Source organism: Aotus nancymaae, unplaced genomic scaffold (genome assembly GCF_030222135.1).
Source record: "Aotus nancymaae isolate 86718 unplaced genomic scaffold, 86718_ANA_hifiasm-v0.15.2.pri h1tg000053l, whole genome shotgun sequence".
NCBI classification, from domain to species: Eukaryota; Metazoa; Chordata; class Mammalia; order Primates; family Aotidae; genus Aotus; species Aotus nancymaae.
In genome coordinates this window covers 10,636,054-10,659,461 of record NW_026988467.1, presented here as the reverse complement: position 1 = coordinate 10,659,461, position 23,408 = coordinate 10,636,054, and the positions used below count along the sequence as shown (strand labels likewise).

At 49.2% G+C, this 23,408-nt stretch overlaps 1 protein-coding gene, 1 non-coding gene and 1 pseudogene across 13 annotated transcripts in view; 2 read left to right on the top strand and 1 right to left on the bottom strand.

Moving 5' to 3' along the window:
• LOC135269425 (neuroblastoma breakpoint family member 1-like) overlaps positions 1 to 7,730 on the top strand; it is a 43,898-nt gene extending 36,168 nt beyond the window's left edge. For all 12 annotated transcript variants that reach the window (XM_064363315.1, XM_064363314.1, XM_064363316.1 and 9 more), the window contains 6 exons: positions 1,359 to 1,431; positions 1,892 to 2,106; positions 3,837 to 3,888; positions 4,683 to 4,846; positions 5,513 to 5,564; positions 6,103 to 7,730. In XM_064363315.1, the coding sequence (XP_064219385.1) occupies positions 1,359 to 1,431; positions 1,892 to 2,106; positions 3,837 to 3,888; positions 4,683 to 4,846; positions 5,513 to 5,564; positions 6,103 to 6,343 (797 nt within the window). In that variant the 3' untranslated portion in view covers positions 6,344 to 7,730. The remainder of the gene's footprint in view (positions 1 to 1,358; positions 1,432 to 1,891; positions 2,107 to 3,836; positions 3,889 to 4,682; positions 4,847 to 5,512; positions 5,565 to 6,102) is intronic.
• LOC135269593 (U4 spliceosomal RNA) lies at positions 3,265 to 3,405 on the bottom strand. Its single transcript, XR_010337845.1, has one exon. It is a non-coding gene; the product is annotated as a U4 spliceosomal RNA (small nuclear RNA).
• A 9,843-nt stretch (positions 7,731 to 17,573) lies between the features above and the next one.
• Positions 17,574 to 21,646, top strand: LOC135269502 (proline-rich transmembrane protein 1-like; annotated as a pseudogene).
• Positions 21,647 to 23,408: the final 1,762 nt, after the last annotated feature.

The following is a 23,408-nucleotide window of genomic DNA, read 5'->3' as shown; positions in this document are numbered from 1 at the left end:
GAGGCTCTCGTTGGTAAAGGACCATGGCACCCACGACTTGGTGGAGGCAGCAGTGCATAGAGGAGGGACCCTGGGCCAGTCTCCTGAGCTCCATCCATGTTGCTTCATTTGTTTGTTACTCAGTTTTGTCATCTGTTCATAGGATACTATAATAATGCCTACCTCTGTCAATTGCTGCAGTGAATTAGATGGCCTGTTTATTGTAACTGTCCCGGGACAGTTGTTCCCACAGAGTAAGCACTGTCTATTAGTTCTTCATTCTACTGTGTCTAGCATCAGAGAAACTTTATTGGTCTTTGCGTGTATTTCCTTTATGGCCTTATGAGAGACTCCAGACCTCCATAATTCTGCAATGACTGTTTTATCAGTGGTGTTTTCTTCCACTAAACATATGTGGCCATGACATGACTAGGACTTTCTGAATGAGAACACAGATGGGAAACCCATGGGGTTGGAGGTCACAGTATTGCAAATGTCCCTCCTTCCGTGATGGATTGTGTCTTTGGAACAAGAGGCAGCATCTGTCCAGTTGTAAAGGACAGGAAGGAAGCTGTGACAGGAGGGCGGTTGTTGGAGTGGAAAGAGCTCTGGGCTAAGAATGAAGGTTCCCAGGCTGTGTCTTCAGCAGTGTTCCTAGGAGCTGTCAGTGAACAATTGATTTCTCCTTCCTGACTTTCTCTGTCTCCATCTGCAAAGGCAGGTAAATTTCTCTCTCACCATCTGCAAAGGCAGACATCTTGCAGTGTCTGAAGCATTCAAATGTGTGAACACTTATGACCGCTTATCACAGTGAGATAAATCCCCTCTCTGTGTGGTGTTGGAGAAAGCACTTGATGTGTGGGCATTTGGTGGTCGGAAGTGGTTCAGACTGGAGCACTCCCCGTGGAGAGAATGTCCCTGAATAACATAGCAGAAGTCACTTGGAGGGCCTGTGAAGTCACCTGATGTGCAGAGGATTGTGGGACAAGTTTGTTTATCCTGTCCTAAGAGAAAGAAATAGGTTGTAAATGTGAACGGTGACAGGACGCCAAGCCTGTCCCTGGGAATCAGATGTGTGTCAGGATGGCGGAGACAGCTGCCCAAGTCCAGAGAGAGGCTGCACAAGCCTCCAGTGATGTGGAGAGCAGAAGGTCTTTTCAACATTTGGCCTGATTTTGACGGTGAGCCTCCTGATCAGAAATGCATTGCCTGGTGGATCAGGAAACCATGCCAGGGCATTTTGTTAAAGAGAAAAGATGAGAGCTTTCAGTAGAACAGGGACCCATACTCAGATGTTCATATCCCTGTGCACATTGGGCTGACTGTCCTTGCAGAGTGTGAAATGGGAAACATCTGAATGAACACATCTGTACTTGCAGAAAACGACAAAGATGAGGATGAAGATGTTCATGTTGCAGAGGCTGAGAAAATAGAGGAATCACGTGTCCCCAGGTAACACTGAATCATCAGGAGCAAGTAATGGGTGGTAAAGTATGGAAAAGGTCTAGAAGCACACCCTCTCTGGCGTCTCCCATGGGCCAAAAGCCTGCATTCCTTTGGCCACAATATGTTCAGTTCAACCCAACTTAGACACAGGATGTGGCAGTTCTTATGGTTCTTTGTATGTGCTGAATGCCGTGTCTGAATTATACAGGGATAACTGAGTCTCTTTTCTTCTCGACTCCTTTCTGCCCAGTGTAGTGAATACCGGCTGCTGTCTTTCTCTCTGGTTCCCATGGCAGCCATGCTGTGTTGCAGAGAGGAGGATTGCCTGTTTCCTCTCAAAGGGGACCTCCCATTTGCCTTCTGGGACCACTCACTTATTCCTCCTGTGAAAACCAGCTAGGACTCCCTGGGGTCCAATCCCTCTTTCTTTAATCTTCTGTCATCTCTATCCCATCTGGCTCATCAGGGAGGTGCAGAAGGTTGAAGTCAAGAAAGTCCCTGAGGACTCGCTGGAGGAATGTGTCATCACTCGTTCAAATAGCTGTGGCCCTACTGACTCAAGCCAGCCTCACGGAGACACCAATGAAATCCCATTTGAGGAAGACAACGTCGACTCTGCCCTGGTTGTAGAGAATGAATCATCTCATGACGTAGTGGAGGATGCTCTGATCATTCTTTCAGGTGACCTCTACATTCTTTGTTTTTGATACCTCTGTCTAGGCTGAGGAAGATCCACTCTGAAGACAGGCTGTATACACACAAATCGGTTTGAATAAAAACCTATCATGGGTTATTAAACACAGATACCAGGGAATTTTTATCTCATCCTCAGCTCATGCCATGCGTTTGTCTCCGAGGCCCAAGTATCAAGTTACCAGACCCCAGGCCAGTGTGACAAACTCATGGTCACCTGAGTGCAGGAGGTGTACAGGAGGTGTCTGTCAGGTCTCCTAGCTTTGATTCGGTATCTCTCATGTAATTATGTCATCTGTCCCTGAACAATGTCCATGGAGTTTCTATTTATTTTTAAGGAAACTGGGAGCCTTGCGTATTTGTTTGGAGAGATTGTTCCCCAGGTTTCACTGCTCTGAGCTTCAGTCTTGATCTCTTTTAAGTCAGCTTGCTTAGCTGCATAGCCACCTTGAAACCAGGATGAAAACATTTCCTCTTTACCTTGCTGATATGTTTCCATAAAGCAAGTCTCAGCCCTGGCTCTCCACCCCATCCATGCAATGGCTGATCTGATGTTTCTTCGTAGCATCACGTATCGTTTGTTGTTGCTGTTGAGATGGAGTCTCCTTTTGTCACCCAGGCTGGAGTGCAGTGGCACCATCTTGGCTTACTGCAGTCTCCACTTCCCAGACTCTAGTGATTCTCCTGCCTCTGCCTCCTGAGTAGCTGCGACCATAGGTGCCCCCCACCACACCTAGCTAATTTCTGTATTTTTAGTAGAGACGAGGTTTCACCATATTGGCCAGGCTGGTCCTTTGAAATCACAGATTTTGTTGTTGTTGTTGGAGTCTCCCTCTGTTATTCAGGCTGGAGTTCAGTTGCACAATCTCAGCTCACTGCAACCTCCGCCTCCTGGGTTCAGATGATTCTGCTGCCTCAGCCTCCCGAGTAGCTGAGACTGCAGGCGTGTGCCACCATGCCCAGCTAATTTCTTTGTATTTTTGGTAGAGACGGGCTTTCACTGTGTTAGCCAGGATGGTCCCCATCTCCTGACCTCGTGGAGTGCTCACCTCGGCCTTTGAGAGTGCTGAGATTACAGGCGTGAGCCACCATGCCCGGCCCACAGATTCTTTTTTGTTTGTTTTTGTTTTGTCTTCTTTTATTCAGTCTCCCTAGAGACTGTCAAAAATTGTCAATGCCGACATTATTGCATGTCATCACGGCAGGGTATTGGGACAAGTTTTCAATTAGCAATAATCTCATCTCAGATAAAACTCCTTGGCTACGATACTGGCACTGAGCAAAGCCCACAGATTCTTTTTAAAGCAAATGTTGTTAGAATTTACATATCAGTCCAGTTTCATGTATAGATGCCTCTATCCATTCAGTGACCTTGGTACCCGGTGAGATAAGTCAGTATTGCAGCAACATTCCCAGAAAATAGTTTGACTCATATTTGGAAATTTTTCTAGGAAAAAATTTGGTTTAACTTTGCATAGACTCAGGCAGAGAATATGGCATCATGGTCTACCCGTAGAGGCAGATTTTGGCCTGTGTGTCTGGAAAGCAGGCTCATCTGCTTACCAGGCTTCATCTAGGGCACCCTGGAATAGTCCTGTCAGAATTTGTATTCTTGCCCCGAGAACATTTCTGTGCTTGTGCTGTGACTAAACACTGATTTGGTCATATGTGAAATGTGATTTGCTTAATGTGACCTGTGTCTCTGAATTTATTTACAGAAAGTCTAAGTGATGATGAGGAAGAGGAAGAAAAAGGGCCAGTGCCCCCCAGGTAATGCTGTGGAGTTGTGGGCTGTTAGTTTAATAGTGACACCGGGAGACTGGAGATCCAGGGAAAACGAGGAAATGATGACTAGAACTCTTTGTTCCATTCACCCAGCTACAGATTGTCCTTATTGACAATGTTGTGGGTGATTTGTGGCACTTGTATAGGTTTTAATTTCTCACTCCTCCCAAGATGGGAACCTGCAATGAGATGAGCCAGGTGAACTCAGCAAACAGGGATTTCCTGGTTTTGCCTGTTGTCCCCACTATGTTTAAACCCAGGGAGAGACGCATGTATGCTTTCTGCCCATTTGTTGTGAGCATGTTTGCTAGGATTTGTGAAGAGAAGAGATTCAAAACATAGACATATTATATCAAAATCCTGGAAAAAGGAGGCCCTTAATACACAAGATCTGGGTGTCTGAAATGCCTCAAGAGCTCTGTTCACTTGAATGCCGCATGTAAAATTCAACACAACTTACGCGAGGCAGTTGAAGCCCCGTGTTAGTTCTCGTGCTGCAGGTCGTGATGATAGTTGACAGGGAGCGTCTGGGTGGCTGCAGTGGCTCATCTGTGGCAAATGCACTGAGCACATGCTGCTCATTTGTGCTCTGTCCCCAGGGTAGTCACCCTCCACCCTGCATTTAGAAGGGATAGTTTTTTTTTCTCTTGAAGGAAAAATGCCTTTGCCTTCTGTGACCATTCCATTCTGACTTCCATCAGATCAGCTGGGAGGAGACTTTGTTGTCTAATCTCTGTTGGTTTAATGTTCTGTCATCCCTGTCCTGCCTGGCTCATCAGGAATCTGCAGGAGTCTGTGGAGGAGGAAGCCCCCCAGGAGTCCTGGGATGAAGGTTATTTGACTCTCTCAATTCCTCCTGGCACATCGGCCTTCAGTGAGTCTTACAGGAGCAACTTGCACTCATTAGAGGAGCAGCAAGTCGACTTGGCTGTTGACATAGGCAGTGAGTACTCCGTTGTGAAGTTGATAAAGCTCCAATTTGTGTCCCAGATAGACCCCATAGTCTTTGTGCCTTGCTCCGCTGGCCAGGCTGAGAGTTGTCATCACTGTGGGCTGAACCTATCCATCAGTGTAGATTTCAATCACTCTGGATTCCAGTCTGAAGCATGGGCATGCGGTGCGTCAGTGAGCTTTGCTCTCTCTCTAGTCTCAGTCCATGCCCGTCGCACCATGGGCCGACTGTCAGGGCATTGAAACCCAAGTCAGGTGTTGCAAACTCAACACCAAGCTATGCAGCGCATGTCCACGAGTTGTCTGTCAATCTGAATTAAATGTCTCTTGCCAGCTACCACGTTCCTCATGAGTTTTGCTCCCCATGCGTGTCTGCGAGGTCCTTTCCTGTTTGTACAAACTTGGCATGACTGTTTGTACAAACTTGGGATAAAGGGATAATGGTCTACCAGAATAGGGACGTTTCACCATTGGTTCTGAGACACAAACCAAGGAATCTCTATCATGATTGGCCTTGAGACCTCCTGAAGTCTCTCTCTCACATTATCCTGTTCTCATGCTGAGGAACCTGAGGTCCCTGTGCAGGGATTAGACAGTGGACTGTTATGGGTGTAGGGTAATGGCTTATTTTGTCTGTCCCTATCTGAATTTATTGCAGAGATTAAAAAGGACCAAGAAGAGGAAGAAGACCAAGGCCCACTGTGCCCCAGGTAACTTTGAGCAATTGTGAACAGCTAATTTTGTGTTGACAAAATTGTGGAGACGCCAGGTCCAGGGAAAACAGAGTGGGCTGACAATATCGATACCATCTTTTCAACGAAGCCTGAATTATTCCTACTAGCATTGCTGTTGGTGTTCATTGCAGTAGATATTTAGGTTTCCGTTTCTTCCTCCCCTTAGCATTTACTAACTACTGTAGGTTGACCCTACTTGTTTTTGTGATCAGTGTACGCTGTGTGTCCTGAGGGTACTAACTCAGAGTGTGCTTTTACTCCTTCATCAGTGTGTCACCTGGACGGTTCACTGAGCTTCCTTTCTCTCTCTCTCTCTCTCTCTCTGTCTTTCTCTTTCATTCTTTTTTACTCTACTCTCGTCCATCCCAACATAAGGGAATAATTTGTTACGTCATTAATGGATCTATGTTTTTTCTTTATTTACCACTTTCTTGTGCTACCCATGAAATCTAGTTGGGACTCTGTGGTGTCTTATTTTCCCTGACTTATTCTTCGTTTTTTCCTCCTATTTTAGGCTCAGCACGGAGCTAGTGGAAGCAGAAGAGCCTGAAGTCTGGTACTCACCGGATATATTGTATTCAACGTATACAGCTTATCCAGAGTTTTATTACATATGCCAGGATTACACATATGTCATTTTTTTATTTGTAGAAGAGTATGTTCGCTTGACTTTGGACATGGACAATAGGTTTCTTACTATGACGGTGACAAGACTCCACCTGGTCTCCCGGATAGGGGTCACATTTCCACACTAAGACAACATGTCACATGGGACTCTGCCGGTGCAGAATACGAACAATGCCGTGTTCTTTCTGAAAACACTTAGCCTGAGTTTCATAGCCTGAGGTAATCTCCAGACAACTTCAGAATGTAGACCAGTGAGCAGCACAACTGACCTGTCTCCTTCAGACAGCCCATGTCACCACAAATCACACAACTAAAAGGAGAAGAGACATTTTGGGTTGAAAAAGAGTAAAAAGGTAATGTAGCTACATTTCTTTAGCTCTTTTGAACCCAAAGTGTCTCCTCATCTTTTTGTTGTTGTCGTTGATGGTGGTGACATGGGCTTGTTTGTAGAGGACAGTTCAGCTGTCTGGCTCCATGGTCTGTACTCTGAAGTTATCTGAAAATGTCCTCATGATTAAATTCAGCCTAAGTGTTTTTCCGGGAACACTGCAGGGTCAATGCTCCCTCACCCATCTGCAGGTAGAGAAGGTCCCGTGTGTCTACCACCATGATCGTGATACCAGGACTGTTCCACCATTTGTCTATCACTGTGATTGTGATGCCAGATCTGTACCTTTCAGAGACACCTTATTTATACTGAGGTAATTGGAAAAATGGTTTTTAAAAGTATTAATATCCTGTATTCAAATGATCATCCCTCAACATTTTATTATTCATTAATCGTCCCTGGCTGTGTCAATTGTTATATTTACGTGTCTACACTGGAAATTTTCTGTTTTTACTGTATCTTTGCTTTTGCTAGTTTCTGTTGAACACAAAAAATTCCCTGCCTGCGTTTCAATTTTTGCCAAAGTTAATTTGAATCTCTACAATGAAAATTGTTTTGTCTTTAAGATAAGACCGTCAGCACATAAGGCCACAGCAAAATAGATTTTGCTAATTTTTAAGCCTTTGTTAATTTCTGGTTGACAAGAGAGGTAGTTTACTTAATTAGCTGCTACTATCTATTTAAGTGAGCAGCCAGAGAAATGTCTATCAGACTAAGGATATGCAGAGCCCAGGCCATTCTCTTTGAGTCTTTTAAACTATTTCAGAAGAGAAGAGAATAGGCAGATTCCACATATGTGGACAGGAAGGAGAATACACCGAAAGACACGAACAACCGTTTCTCAAAACAGAATAGAAAATCCATGAAAATTCATAAAATATTTTCTCATGAAATGTAATCTCTCTAATCTTAGCCATTATATGAAAGTCAATTCTTAATATACCACACTACATTGACTGTTGACATTCATAAGAATTCATTTCCATGTTTGTTATTTGAAAAAGCAAAAGGACTAATCCTTTTTTTTCTTTGCCGTGATCTTTTTAAGATTGAGGATTTGTTTTGAAAATAAAACCAAAGATTTTAAAGATTGAAAATTGACATTAAAATTTATCTTCTCAAAGTAATGATGTTTAACTCAGGCTGTCTTATTCCTGTTTGTAGTATAACTGTCAAGTGATCATTTAACCATTCTTTAAATGTTTCAAATTACTGGGAACAAACCACGTTCCAGGGTGTATCTTCTTTTGTTTCTTTTTTTTTATTATTTTACTGTAAGTTCTCGGGTACGTGTACAGATCTTGCAGGATTGTTACACAGGTATACACATGCCATTTTGGTTTGCTGCCTCCACCGCCCGTCACCTACATTAGGTATTTCTCCTAATGCTATCCCTCCTCAATCTCCCCACCCACTGCTATCCCTCCTCTAGCTCCCCCACCCCCTGACAGGCCCCAGCGTGTGATGTTCCCCTCCCTGTGTCCCTGTGTTCTCATTGTTCAGCACCCACTGATGAGTGAGAACATGCGACGTTTGCTTTTCTGTTCCTGTGTCAGTCTGCTGAGAATGATGGTTTCCATTTTCATCCATGTCCCTGTAAAGGACATGAACTCATCCTTTTTATGGCTGCATACTATTCCATGGTGTGTATGTGCCACATTTTCTTTATCTAGTCTATCTTTGATGGGCATTTGGTTTGGTTCCAAGTCTTTGCTATTGTAAGCAGTGCTGCAGCAAACATACGTGTGCATGTGTCTTTATAATAGAATGTTTTATAATCCTTTGGGTATGTACCCAATCATGGGATTGCTGGGTCAAATGGTATTTCTGTTTCTAGATCCTTGAGGCGTCGCCACACTGTCTTCCACAATGTGCCTGAATATTATATCTTTCTCTCGGTTTAGAAAGTTTTCGGTTATTATTTCTTTGAAGAAGGTTTCTACTCTGTGCTCCTTCTCAACCCCCTATTTAAGGCCAATGAATCTTTGATTTTCTCTTTTGAAGCCCTCTTCTAGATCTCTTAAGCATTCTGTGTTCCTTCTCATTATTCTTTTCTTTATTCTCCTCTGACTGTATTTTGAAATAGCTTGTTTTAAATGCTCACTAATTCTGCTTAATCAATTCTACTGACACTTACTAAGGCATTTTCCAGCTCCAGGATTTGTTTGCTGTTTTCTATTATGTCAGTATCCTTGTTAAATTTTTCTGATATAATTTTGAATTGTTTCCGTTTTCTTGAAGTTCATTGAGCTTTCTCAAAGTAGTTATTCTGAATTTCCTGAGAAGTTACATATCTCCATCGCTCCAGGGTTGGTCACTGGTGGCTTATCTGGTCTATTTGGTGAGGTCATATTGACTTCAATGTTCTCGATACTGTTGATATTTGTCAATATCTGGGCATTGAAGGATAAGGTATTTATTCCAGCCTTTGCAGTCAGGTCTTGTTTGTACCTGTCCTTCAGAGGGCCTTCCAGGAATTCAAAGTGGGCTGACGAGTTCCCTAAGCCAGTGGTCACTACAGCCATTTTTGTACTACAGGGCACCCTAGGCCCAGGCACACTGCAATCCTTACAGATTCCCAGGTCCCCAGCCCTCTTGGACTTGGGGAAGATCAGGGATTGTTCTCTGGGTTCCCAGGTAAAGCCTCTAGCTTACTCTCCTCTATTTCCCCCAAGCAAAAGGAATCTCTCTGTAGGCTGCACTGCCTGGAGTGTGGGAGGGCTGATGCAAGCATTCCCATAGCGGCTGCAGCTGCTGCTGTCGTACTGGCTGTGACCTCAAGCCCGGCGTCTTCCAGACCTGTGCAACATCAGGGTTTGCCCAAGGAGTGTTGTGGTCACTGCAGCCTGCCTGCCCCTGACATTTATTTGAAGCCCAATTAATTTCCAGTGATAAAGCTGACCAGAACTTTGGTGGGTTCTTCCTCCTGGGGCAGCTGATGCCCTTGTGGCCCAGGGTGAGTCTAAATGCTGCTTCTGTGGACATCAGTCTGGAATCAAGCGCTGTTGGGTTCTGTTCAGGGTTGTGTTTCACTATGGCAAGACTGATACTGAGTTTGAATATAAAGCCCCACGCTTTCCTCCTTGTCTCCAAAAGAACTTTTCCCAGTGTGATCTGCAGCCCTCATGTACTAAAACCACCTGTGGTGCTTATATTATAAAAAGGCAGACTCTAGGGCCCACACCACCTCAGTCTCCTGGGGTTGGAGACCAGTGTGTAGCTCCTGTAATCTCCACAGCTGTTTCTAAGGTACACCAACTTCAAGAACCATTCTTTCATATTTTCAGACTAGGGATTCGCACAAAATGACAAAGAGGAAAAACCTTAATCTTTTAAAGTTAGAGTTCAAGCATTAGACTATGCACTGAAACACAGTTTATCTTTCCCATTTTCTCTTTCTAGTTCTGTATACTGTCAAGGCATTGGTGCAGAAATAGGAAACAAAGCAGTGAAAGAAAAACTATTTATTTCTTTATATATGTTTTGCTTTAATAATCACCAAAAAGACTTCCATTTTCTCCCACCCTGTCCACCAGTTCTATTGGCCTTCAACACATGGCGATAGCAACATACATCAATCTATATCATGCATTTATACACACAGACATACTGTCTCAGCACTGTGAAGACACAGACTGGGCTTTACCATCTCTGGGGGCCTCTCCCATGCCACTTAAAAATGAGCACAGGTTTGCTCTGTGCAAGAATTTCAGCAGAATTGGTCTGACTATCAGTCCCCAGTTTCCCCAGGGTGAGATAGGATGACAAAATGGGACAGCGTATTTGAAGTGAGGTCAGTCCAATTTGGATGTCATAGAAAAAAGAAATAGGACGTGCTAGCTTAAGCCTGAGATGGTATCTGGGAAGTCACCATGTTCATGATGTGAAATCAAAGAACACAGATGCTACAGTGCAGACCAAAGCCCAGCCTGACAACCCAATAGGATCAGGTGTGGATCTGTGAGTAGCGCTCACTGAGTCCCCACCAGTGCTGTCCATCAGGGCACCGCTGCTCAGTATTGTGCTTTTAGAACCTGCCAGAGGAGCTCCAGCATTGGGACCACATGCTTCATTCATCAGAATCAGGGTCCTATATCCACTGAGTTTTCCATCTCAGGGCAGCTGATGAGGCAAGAAGTGTGCTGTTGCTAGTTGCCACGCTGCCGGGGCTGTTGAGAAGCAGTCTCAAACCCGTCTATGCAAACTACACATCCTTTGCTTCATGCTGGGCCAAGTGGGCCTTGGCTAAGGGTATTCCATAGCTGTCAGAAAGGCTTTCTGCCTTTCTTCCCGCTCCACCGGGACACACCTCTGACTCCCTCTTCTGGACCCTCCAGTGGACTTGGAGGAACGAGGCCCAGATGATCCTCAGCAGATAGGTGGCCGCACAAAATGGGGACAGGCCCACACTTCCTGCTGTTTTAAGGACCTCTGGTGGCTGTACTTCTTGCATGGTTCCTGGAAGACAAGGGTCACAAGGCTGGAGTGCACGGCAGAGCCCTTAGGGATTTCACCTGCAGACAAAAATAAACTAAACCAATGTTGCCAGGCCCTGCTGATGGCTACCTGAAGCTGGAGTGAGAGCGATGTGGTGACTAAAGCCAGGAGTGTGGTGAGAGCCAGGTAAGAGGATGAGCTAAGAGCATGCGCTGCAGTCTGGAGGAACAACAGGTGCCCCAGGTTAGGGGGAGCCTCCCCACCTCCCCATGTGCCGAGATTCCTGCTCCAGTTCACTGCACGCTGGGTGGCTGGATACTACCATTCCCTCTTCAGGGGCCAGGTGACTCTCCAAATCACTTTGTCTCCGTAGAAAAATGTCCTCTGCCATCTTCCCCCAGAAAGAAGTGCTTAGCATGAAACATGCACATACAGAAACAGCCTGTTGTAGGAAGAAGAGGACATTTGGCAGGGAAGTCCCCTGTTAAGTTGATGTCCAGTTGACATAACGAGGACGTGAAGGTGCCAAGTCTATATGGACCTCAGAGCTCAACTAAGTCCAGTTCCACCTTTGACAGATGAGGGTGCAGCAGACTCACAGAGACTAAGGGGCAAACCAAAGCCACACACCAGTTAGTGACAAGCCGGGTATTAGAACTGAGGCCTCGGGTCCTTTCCAATGATCTATGGGAGGTCTAGGGGACGGCTTCCACACTGGAAAAAGCCAGTGGATACTAGAGATTTGGGGGTTAGTTTTTCCGGGACAGGATTAAGGATTTACAGAGGCAATCCTGTAAGTGTTGCTCTAAAGAGGCTCAGGAAAGAAAGGAATTATCAGAGAAAAACAAAAGGGAATTATTGAAAAAAAAAAAAAAAAAGCAAGTTAAATCACGGCCCTAGTCATTTTCACACTACGGAGATCGACATTCTCTCAGGTTACGATTTAGAAACATTTCTAGGAATATGCTCAATTGCTTATGGCAAAACTTTGAAGTTTTTATTTTATTTTATATAGCAAGCACCAACAAGTGAATGAAGTGAGAGTGAATGAATTGGTAAATGTATGAATTGGGGAGGGGGTTGAAGAACTTTGACATCAGGGCTTTGACTTGGCAGGGCCTGACCCCAAATACAGAGAAAGGGAAGGGTCATTTTCTCATCCCCCACCCCAGGAAAAGCTGAGGAGCTGCCCTGCCCAGCAGTGGAGTGCCCTGGATTGGAGGAGCCTGGGGAGGGGGAGCTTTGTCTCTGGATTAGAGAGTCCTGGACGTCCCCCCATCCTGAGGGGACATGGAGAATGGGCAGCTGAGCCCAGGTCTGGGGGAAGAGGGTGACTGTGCCGCTACCCTGCTCAGAAGTTGCTCTGATGCTCAGGGGGTGCGCTTGGAGGTGATTGCTTCCGGGAAGGAGGGTTCTGCCTTCCCTGCCCCCACCTTGCCTGGGACAACAGCACTTGAATAGGAATCAATTTGCATCATTCCTGCTGTCACCAGCCCCAAAGATTAAGTAGCTTAAGTAGCTTATTTCTCCCTCTGCAGACCTACTCTCAAAGCATTCCCAGCCTTCTCCTCCTCCAGCTGATTCTCCAGTCCTGGAATAATGAGGGGCCCAGAACACCCTTGGCTCAGGTTGGGGCAAAAGACTGACTCCCTGAATGTTGCCCTCTCACTGCCTGCCCCACCCTCATCCCATTCTGCAGGACCCTCTGGTCCTGGGGTGTCTCTGGCTTCTGGCTGTGGCATGGATTGGAACCTGCTGAAAGCAGGAGGAGGCAGCTGCCTCAGGACCCGGGAAATCTATGACCCTTTGACCTCAACTGGCTCCTGAGCCCTAAATTACCCCATCCTCTCTCCTGTGTCACACTCCTGTGTCCTGGCCCTCTAGGGACTCCAAATGACAGAACTGGGAGGTATCTGAAAGCTGGAGTCCAGCCCCCCATTTGACAGAAGGGCATACTGAGGCCCGGGAGAAGGAAAGACTTGGCCAAGTTCAAATAGGAGACAGAGCCCCATTATCATGGAAGACCTGGTGCGTGGGGAGGGGCATGCCCATGAGACTTTGGTAACACTCCACCATTGAGCAGGGTGGGGGTGTGAGGGAAGGGGTCTGGGATTTTTGAGTCCAGGTAGCTTCACTGGGTATTTCTTGGCCTCTGGGGCTGGGAGCAACAGTTCTTAGTTCCTGCGGCGGCCCTGAGCCTCCCAAGCATTTTATGAGAAAGGCAGCAGAGTTGGGGAAGGACAGTGTTTGAGGGTTCCTTCTCCATCCCCCGTCCTCTGCCCCAGCAGCTGAGCAGCAACCCTCAACTCCTGTCTCAGTAGGCAGCTGCATCATTGTGGAGGGAGTGGTGAGGCTGAGGCCAGTGTCAGACTCCCCCCACCCCAGAGCAAGGGCCTCTGTGCTGGCCCCAGGGGCTGAGGGGTAATGAGCCCACCTCCTGGACAGACACCTGCTCCTCACTATCCATGCCTGAGCTGTCACTCAGCAGGGGAGCCAAGAAGCCTTCCTTGGAGCCACTGACCTGATGGGGACCTGGGTCAGTCCAGTTCCACCCTCCCCCCTTCCCTGGAACCCACAGTCCAGCCAGTGCTGTAACTAAGCTGTGACCAGAAGGGCAGATGCTGTGTGTCTGTGTGTGTGTGTACACTCACGTGCATGCATGCACACACACCCAAGTGGGGGTTGGGAGGACTGACTTTAGGACCCTGAGATATTGAAATACGTAAGACTCAAATAAAATCTACCACAGTGAGAAGGGTACTCAGCTTCTCAGAAATCAGGTTCAAATAAGTCCCTTCACTTCCTTAGTCTCAGTTTTCATGTCTGCAAATTGGAAATAATTCCTAGGAGGAGAAAGCTACGCAAAAATGATCCCCAAGCTGGAATTTGCTGCATGGAGGCAACACGATTCGGTCCCACTGCTCCCCACCCCCACGAGAGGATTGAGGATGGGAAGAGAACGGGCTCCGGCTCAGGATCACAAGGGCAGCTCCACCGCCTCCTTCCCGCTCTCCTCTGCTGCTGGACTCCTCAGCCCTTCACAGGCCCAGGCAGCAGGGGATGGGGGAGCCCCAAGTTCTCAGAGGGAGAGAGATTTGCCCTAAGGTTGTCTCCTCCTTCCCAGGCAGTGAGGCTGAGTGTACAGCCCTCTCCCAGAGCTCCATCCCAAGCTCCATCCCGGCCCCGCAGCAGGTTTGAGCACGTTTAGCTTCCCATGTACTCTCCAGCTTCTCTTTGGGTGGTGTGGGGCAAGGAAGAGTTTTGCAACATGCCCGGACCCACAGATTGTGGTCTGGGTGTGCTGGGGCTGCGGGAGGGATTGCAGTCTCCCAAGCCTTCCCCAGAGCTAGGAACTGGCCGGTGACCACCTGCCGTGTCCCAGCAAAGCTGATGGCATCCAGCACATGGCTACTGGCTATTCAGCTGTTCTTGCCACTTGGCCTGGCCCCTGTGCGTCCCCCCTCCAAAGACAGCAGGACCCCTGCATGCTGCCCCCACCAGTGATTCTGTAAAGAGGTGAAGGGGAGCCTCTCCCAACATCCAGCTCCCTTTGCTCTGCCTCCCCCAACCGGGTGGTGACTGAGAATCAGAGGCAGAGGATTTAGAGAGCGTCTCTTCCCACTCCCCATCTGGCAGATGAAGAAACTACCTATCCAGAGATGTGAAGGGACATGTTCTAGGTCACACAGCAGGCCAGTGTCCAGGCAGGTTCCAACCTGAAGTCCCTGGGGCCACTTGTGCTGCCTCAGGCACAGATCACCTGCTTCCTCCACCTCCCTTGCCCCCAAGCTTGAACTTGCAGCAAGATCCCAAGATGCGATGCTGAGGGAATTGTTTTACAGATTTGTTGATCGGATCTCAGAATGAAAAGGGCCCTGAGCTCATCAGCCAGGGAGAAATCCAATTTGGCTTTCATGGCCATAGTTATTGGTCATATATCGTTGAAATCTTTTTATTTTCTATGAACCCGGCGGTGGAGGGCCTCGGGGGCTGGACTGGCTGCTGGGCCCAGAGCTGCTTCTGCACTTGGCAGCTGTGGTCTCCAGCGTCACACACCCAGGACTTGGGACTGAGGGTGGGAGCCATGCGGTGGGAGGGGATGGTCTGGACAGGTTGGCCAAGGACTGCAGTGAGGGTTTCCAGGAACCCCCTGACCCTTCAGGCCAGGGCATCTGGGAGTCTGGTCAGATCTCACAGGTTCTGTAAGTGTTGCTGATTTTATTCAGCTTCCACTGTCTTTTCCCCAGTGATGCCAAGGCTGCTGTGTGGGCTTCAGGATCCAGAGCTGTTGGGATTTGATGGCGAGGCCGGAGTTGTGCAGGCAGGGGCAGCAGGTGGGGAAAAGGGGCCAGAGAGTCTCAATCGGCGGAGTTCCTTTTGGCAGCGGGGCACTGTGGCTAAAAGGATGGGCTGTGACATTGCCTCCAGAGGCTCCAGTCCAGCCGAGCTCTGCAGCCAGCCTTGTAGGGCGGGGGTTGGATCAGACATGATATAAATAAATAAATAAATAAAGCACCTCTCGTGTGCCAGACACATAGTAGTGCTCAGTGAATGATAAACTCCCCACCCAGTCCCCTTGTAAGGGGCCTGGCAGATAGTGAGCCCTTGGACTTCTATTTCCTTCTACGATCTGGCTCCACCAAGAAGAGCTGTTTGGCTGATCTGAGTGTGCTGTGTGTGTCCCCCTGTCCGGCTGGCCCAAATGCCATCATTTCTTCCCTCCCCATGGCTGCAGGAAAACATACTCTGAGGAGTGAGCCTTGGCTAACGATCCAGCAGCCTGAGTCCATTCCCTGAACCCCCAGGGGCACATGTGAGCCTTGTCAGGTGGGGGCGGGGAGGCCAAAGGCTGATCAGTTGCTGGAGGGAGCCACTGGGAACAGGGGAGAAGGACCAGGGCAGCAAGGGCTTTCCAAGAATGCTCCTGGACCACCTGTATCAGAATCACCTGGAGAGGTGTTTAAATACAGATTCCAGGTTGGGCACGTTGGCTGACACCTGTATTCCCAGCACTTTGGAAGACCGGGGAAGAAAGATTGCTTGAGCTTGAGATCAGCCTAGGCAACCTAACAAAATCCATTTCCACAAAAAAGATTTTATAAAAGACAGCCAGGTGTGGTGGCATGCGCCTGTATTCTCACCTACTCAGGAGGCTGAGGTGGGAGGACCACTTGAGTCCGGGAGGTCGACGCTGCATTGAGCCGTGATAGTGTCACTGGAGTCCAGCCTGGGAAACAGAGTGAGACCTCGTCTCAAAACAGACCAAAGGAAACAAAGCCCAGGTTCCTGGTCCCCACCTCCTCAGAATCTGACCTGGTATCACCCTAGAATCTGCACTTTAACAAGTATGCCCAGTCACTCCAATTCACACTGCAGTACGAGGATCTTTGCAGCAGAGAATAAAGGAGTCTGCTCCAGTCGACTTGTGGACCTGCCTACAGCAGGGGCCAGACCTTATGATGAACTAAGAAGTTCATAATAATCATACCAGCTGCTGTGGTTCTGCAGGGGAGCAGTGTCACCATCCCCATTCCATATTTCCCTCTTGGTGTTAGGGGGTCCAGTTCTGTCCCACGGAGCCCACTAGAGAGGGGACACAGAACAGGGAAGGTGACAGTGGCTGTTGTGCCCATCAGCGTTGGATCCCTCTGGTGTTGGCTGGGACGTTTCCCCGGGTGATATATGGACCCGGGCAAAGCTTGTTTGCCTGATAAATATTGAGCCGTTCGGTTTACGAGTCAGCGCCCACAGTTTCCTCACCAGCTGTCAGCCCGGGGAGGCCAGTCATCCTTCATCGAATCCATCTGTGCAGCCTGACCTTCTCTGAGAAATAGGGGCTTGGACAGGCTCGCCACAGAGTCCCACCTGACTCCCCTCCCCACCCAACCTGGGCTCCTAATAATTAGCCCTGGTTTTCTTTGCAGAGAGGAATGGTCGTTTGTGCCTCTCTGAACTTCCTGCTGGCAAATTGAGCCAACAAAGATGTGTTTCTTAGGGGGCTGCAGGGGTGGTGGGGAGTGGGGCTAGGTGCCTGCTTTAGCCGCAGCCGCAAAGCCAGGTTTCCCTGGGGCTGGGGCAGGGGACATTGGGTGAAAGATTTCGGGTCTTCTTGCTGGGGAAAGAGCTCAGACAAGTGTGGAAAGTCACCCAACAACACCCCTTCCTCTATGGATCTAGAAGGCATTCCCGGACTTTGTTGCCATTTTTATTTGAGATTCTAGGTAGGACTTGGGACTTCTTCAGAGAAGACTCTGGGAGGGCCCTAGGAGCCAGCTGCTAGGATGGGGCTCCCTCCTTCACCCCTACTTTCTCTCTCGGATGCTTCATGGCCCCATTGTATTAGGGTTCTCCAGAGAAAAAGAAATAATAGAAGATTTATATATGTCAGAGAGAGAGATTTATGAGAAGGAATTGGCTTATGTGACGATGGAGGCTGAGAAGCCCCAAGATCTGAAGGCAGCAAGCTGGAGACCCAGGAGAGCTGACGGCATAGCAGCTGTTGGAGACTGAAGGGCTGAGGACCAGGAAGGACGATGGTGTAAGTTCTAGTCTGAAAGTTGGCAGGCTGAAGACCCAAGAACAGCAAGTATTTTAGCTTAAGTCCAAAGGCCAGAAAAGACCAGTGTCAGCCGGGCATGGTGGCTCCCACCTGTAATCCCAGCACTTTGGGAGGCCCAGGTGGGTGGTTCATGAGGCCAGCAGTTCGAGACCAGCCTGGCCAATATCGTGAAATCTCGCCTCTACTAAAAATACAAAAAATTAGCTGAGCGTGCTGGCGTGCACCTGTAGTTCGAGTTGCTCGGGAGGCTGAGGCAGGAGAATTGCTTGGACCTGGGAGGTGGAGTTGCAGTGAGCCAAGATCACACCACTGCGCTCCAGCCTGGGCAACAGAGCAAGACTCCATCTCAAAAATAAAAATAAAAATAAAATAAGAGAGAGAAAAAAAAAAAAGAAAAGAAAAGACCAACATCCAAGCTCTAGCATTCAGCAAAAAGAATTCCGTCTTACTCAGCCTTTTTGTTCTATTCAGATCTTCAACTGATTGGTTGAGGCCCACCCTCGTTAGTGAGCACCATGTGCTCTACTCTCTGTACTGATGCTAATCTTATCCAGAGGCTGAACTTGGCGGCTCACTCCTGTAATCCCAGCATGTTGGGAGGCTGAGGCGGGCAGCTCACTTGAGGTAGGAGTTCAAGATTAGCCTGGCTAACATGGTGAAACCCCATCTCTACTAAAAATACAAACATTAGCCAAGCATGGTGGCATGGACCTGTAATCCTAGCTGCTCAGGAGGCTGAGACAGGAGAATCACTTGACCCCGGGAGGCAGAGTTTGCAGTGAGCCGAGATTGTGCCACCACACTCCAGTCTGGGCAACAGAGGAAGACTCCATCTCAAAAAAAACCCAAACTTGGCCAGGCGTGGTGACTGACACCTGTAATCCTAGCAGCAGTTGGGAGTCTGAGGTGGGTGGATCACCTGAGGTCAAGGGTTCAAGACCAGCCTGGCCATCATGGTGAAACCCCATCTTTAAAAAAAAAAGAAAACCCAAACTTATCTGGAAACTCTCTCTCTTCCTCTCTCTCTCTCTCTCTCCCCCCCTCTCTGTCTCTGTCTCTGTCTCTGTCTCTGTCTCTCTCTCTCAAACACACACACACACACACACACACACACACACAGAATCATGTTTGGCCTAATGTCTTGCCACCCCATAGCCCAGTCAAGTTGACATGTAGAATTCACCATCACACCCATGACCCATTGAAGGGAAGGCCAAACTTCTGAGGTTGGTGGGAGACTTCCTTTACATCATGCCCTGAACTGCTGCCTACTGAAAGCAGAATTGCCAGGCTCTGAGTGATTTCCGGTCTTATGGGGATGGTGCAAACTTGGTAAAAGGCAATGGGTTTCTTCAGTGAGTACTGACATCTCAGCTATCAAAGAGCTCGTAGGCTGTCTGGTATGGCTAAAAAGAGCCTGGGCTTTAGGAGCAATAGACCTGAGGTTCAAACTCCAGTTCTGCCCCTTAGTAGCTGTGTGACCACCAGCGAGTCACTGAACCTTTCTAATTCTGATTTTGCTTCTGTAAAAAGTAGATGCTCATAACGCCTTCTCCAGCGTCCTTGCAGGGCTGATGTGAGAATCACAGAGGATGGATAAGGAGTACTGGGCACGTGGTAGATGCAGAGTTAATTATGATGATGATCCTAATGCGTGTCAGTTTCTGCAGTGAACTAGCTAGGCATTTGACTTCACCCCATGTGTGTGATTTTGCCCCAGTTTCACCACCACATCTCCAGTGCCTCTCCAGCCTCCTGGCCTAGGTGCAGGTTCCAGGTCTCAGAGAAAGGTTTGGGATTCTGATGACAGGTACATAGCTGGGGCATCCAGAGAGCTACAGATTCTCAGAAGATGGAGTATCCAGACTTAGCACAGCGATGCCTAGGTGGCACCAAGGCCTCCCCTTTTCTTTCCTCCTTTCTCTGGAGCTGTTCAACTCAAAATAACTCATTTTGCGCCTCTGCCCAAATCTCTCGACCGAAGGGTAAGAGAATCAAAGACCTCAAGATGTTCAAGCACCAGAGCTGAAACAGGGAAGGCAAAACATCCTGATCTGGGAAGAAAAACTGATTAGCTCCTCATTGCTGTTAAATTGTATATACATATATGTATTTTAAGTCAAATCTGCATGTCTAATGTGATTTTTTGATGACATTTTAATAGTCTGGCTGGGATGGGGGAATGGAGAAGGAAGGGTTCTGTTATCCTCTGCCAGAGGAAGGGAGTTATAAACAAGAGCACAGGCCGGGTGCGGTGATCACACCTGTAATCCTAGCACTTTGGGAGGTCGAGGTGGGTGGATCACCTGAAGTCAGAAGTTCAAGACCAGCCTGGCCATCATGGTGAAAACCCATCTTTATAAAAAACAATAATAATAATAATATAATAAAAACAAGAGCACAGGGAGGCTCTGGCGTGGGTTTGCATCCCTAGGAGCCCCACTTGCCCTGGAGAAGAGTGAGGCCTGGCAGGGGCCTGGGGATGTTTTTGAGGGACACCACCTCCCACGAAAGCCCCATTCTGTCCAAATGGGGAAGTCCGTCTGACCTGTGACTTGAAGATTGCCTTTTCCCTTCAGCTTCAAAAACAGCTCTCCCGCTGGGCGCGGTGCCTCACACCTGTAATCTCAACACATTGGAAGGCTGAGGTGGGCAGATCGCTTGAGGTCAAGAGTTCAAGACCAGCCTGGCCAACATGGTGAAACGTCATCTCTACTAAAAAATACAAAAATTAGCCAGGCATGGTGGTGCATGCCTGTAGTCCCAGCTACTCAGGAGGCTGAGGCACAAGAATCACTTGAACCCAGGATGTGGAGGTTGCAGTGAGCTGAGATAGCACCACTGCACTCCAGCCAGGGCGACAGAGCAAGACTCCGTCTCAAAAAACAAAACAAAAACAAAACTAGCTCTCCTATTTTGGCACTTCGAGTCCACAAGCAATCTCCCTCCAGGCCTGGTTGTTCCTTGAGGCTGCCAAAAACAGTCCCCAGAATCTGGGGATGGAGTAGAATGAATCCTGGTCCTGCCACGGATAAGATGAGCTCGGGTCAGTCCCTTCTCCTTGACTTCACCTTGAGTAAGTCTCAGTTTCCCCATGTGTAAAATGAAGGCGCTGGAGAAGGTATACTCTGAAGTCTCTTCTGGGTCCAGTGGGCCACTACCTGCTTCCTGCTCATTGAACGATCCCTCTCTCCATCTCGGGAATAGGTGATTCCACACTCGCTCACCCACGGGGCGTTTGCCCACTCCCCCTGTCCAAGGTCCTTCTGCTTTCTTACCGTCCTCATAGCTCAGCTCGCACATATCAGTGAGAACATACGATGTCTGGTTTTCCACTCCTGAGTTACTTCCCTTAGAATAATAGTCCCCAGTGCGCCATCCAGCATCCAGACTCCAGCACCGGCCGAGGACCCCCCACTCCGGCTGCAGGGACCCTGTCCCAGTGACACTACAGGCATGTCATCTGAAAAGTCAGGAGACTCGCTTCCAGGGCCCATTTCCCCTGCCGCCGCCCGCTGCCGCCGCCCCGCCCCCACCGGCTCCCGCCCAGACTGCCCAGGCCCCCGGCTTCGTGGTGCCCACGCACGCGGGGACTGTGGGCACGCTGCCGCTGGGGGACTACCTAGCACCCGGATACCCCCTACAGCTGCAGCCCTGCACTGCTTACGTGCCCATCTACCCAGTGGGCACGCCATATGCAGGCGGGACCCCGGGGGGGACAGGAGCGACCTCCACTCTCCCCCTGCCTCCCCAGGGCCCGGGGCTGGCCCTACTGGAGCCGAGGCGCCCGCCACAGGACTACAGGCCCATCGCGGTGCTGACCGCCATCTGCTGCTTCTGGCCGACGGCATCATTGCCATCTTGAAAGCAGTGCAGGTGCGCAGGGCCTTGGCCCGCGGAGACATGGTGTCGGCCGAGATTGCTTCACGCGAGGCCCGGAACTTCTTCATCTCCCTGGCCGTGGGCATCGCGGCCATGGTGCTCTGTACCATCCTCACCGTAGTCATCATCGCTGCGCAGCACCACAAGAACTCCTGGGATCCCTAAAAACGCCCCCGGTCCGGCCCCACTCTGTGCCCCTCGACCCCCCAGGCTCATTCTGCAGTCATCCCGCGGACCCAATGGGCGCCCGGCACACTCGCTTCTGGGGCCATCAGACTTTAACACGTCGTAAACTCCGCCTCCACGGAACGTCTTGCTTTGCGAGCAAGCTCCGAATCCAGTTCCTCAGGAACCCCTCCAAAACCCACACCCCAAGGGACGCCGCTTTACGGGATCCCGGCCAAACGCCGGACCCTCAGTCGCTCCAGGCCCCCTCACCCTCAAAGCCTAGCGCCCTCAGCCGAGCAATCTCGGTTTGGTCCCTAAAACCCCACCTCCTCCACAAGCTCCGCCCTCGCTCTGACAAAACCCCGCCTCCTCCATAAGCTCCGCCCTGGCTCTGACAAAACCCCGCTTCCTCCATAAGCTCCGCCCTCGCTCTGACAAAACCCCGCCTCCAGGTCGGCAGGCTCCGCCTTCTTTTTTCTCCGCGGGGTGATTCAGTCCAGTGATTGGGTTTGTGGCTCCAGGCCTCGCCTACAGACGGACAGACTCTTCCCTTTCCTCCGGCCAAAGGACCGAGCCCTGGGGTAGCCACGCCCCCACCTCCCTTTTTTTGCAAGTATATTTTCGTCCCTCCTCCACACAGATTTCAGCATAGTTTCTTGCTAATCCCAGAACCTCTCCTTTTGTTTTCGGTAGGACATTTGGGAAGTTCCTGGTGCAGGACCCTTCTCCCTGGGATAAGAAACATGCCCGTAAAAGCTCTGTAAATTCTCCCTTCCACCTCTTCCAGCCCCTGGATAGCCGGGCAGAAAGGAATCCAGGCTATGGACCTCCCAAGTCCCGGATCCCCGCTCCCCTCCGCGGCCCCACCTTGTTCTGATCTGTGTGTGCGTGTGTGTGAACTTCTGAAAGACGGTATTAAAGAGGCTTAGTCGAAAGAAAAAAAAGAAGAATAGTCTCCAGTATCATCCAGGTCGCTGCAAATGCCGTTAATTCATTTGTCCAGGGGAAAGTTCTATCGGATACCTCACCCAAGTTCATCGGAGACTTCTTTTTCTTCTTTCACTCAACAAATATCTGACTGCCCCTCTCCCTAAGGATATTTTAGGCCATGAGAACCCAACAGGGAGTATGACAACTAAGTCCCTGCTCCCTTAAAGCTCATGTCTACCCGCCTGTAGGGCTCTCACATAGAGGTGGAGTGGCTGGACCCAATTTTCTGGTCACTTCAATCCAGCGAATGCTGTCTGCAGGGCATGGAGTCACACACAGAACAAGGCTTCACTGCAATTGTTCCAGTTGCTATTGCTATGTAACAAAACGTCCCAGAGCGCAGAGACATATAACAACTATCGTGCATTCTGCGGGTCAGGACAGGGCACAGGAGAGGATGGCTGAGCTCCACTCCGTGGTGTCTGGGCCTCGGCTAGAAAGACTGGAAGGCTAGGGGTTACTCAATGACTGGGGGCTAGGATTATCTGCAGCGTCGCTTACATGCTCACAGTACATGGTGGTTGATGCTGGCTGTCAGCTTGGCTTTCGGCAGGAAGTCCTACGTGTGATCTCTCTGTATGGGCTAGTTTGGGCGTTCTCATAGCATGGTGGCTGATCCCAAGGATGAGCATCCGAAGAGAGCCAGGAGGAAGCCGCATCTTCCTTTACTTCCTAATGTCTGCATTCCTTCCCCTTGAATCCGGGTGGGCTGGTGACTATGGCAGCCTTGCCTGCTTGATAGGAGGAGAGGCAAAGTCACGTCCTGAGA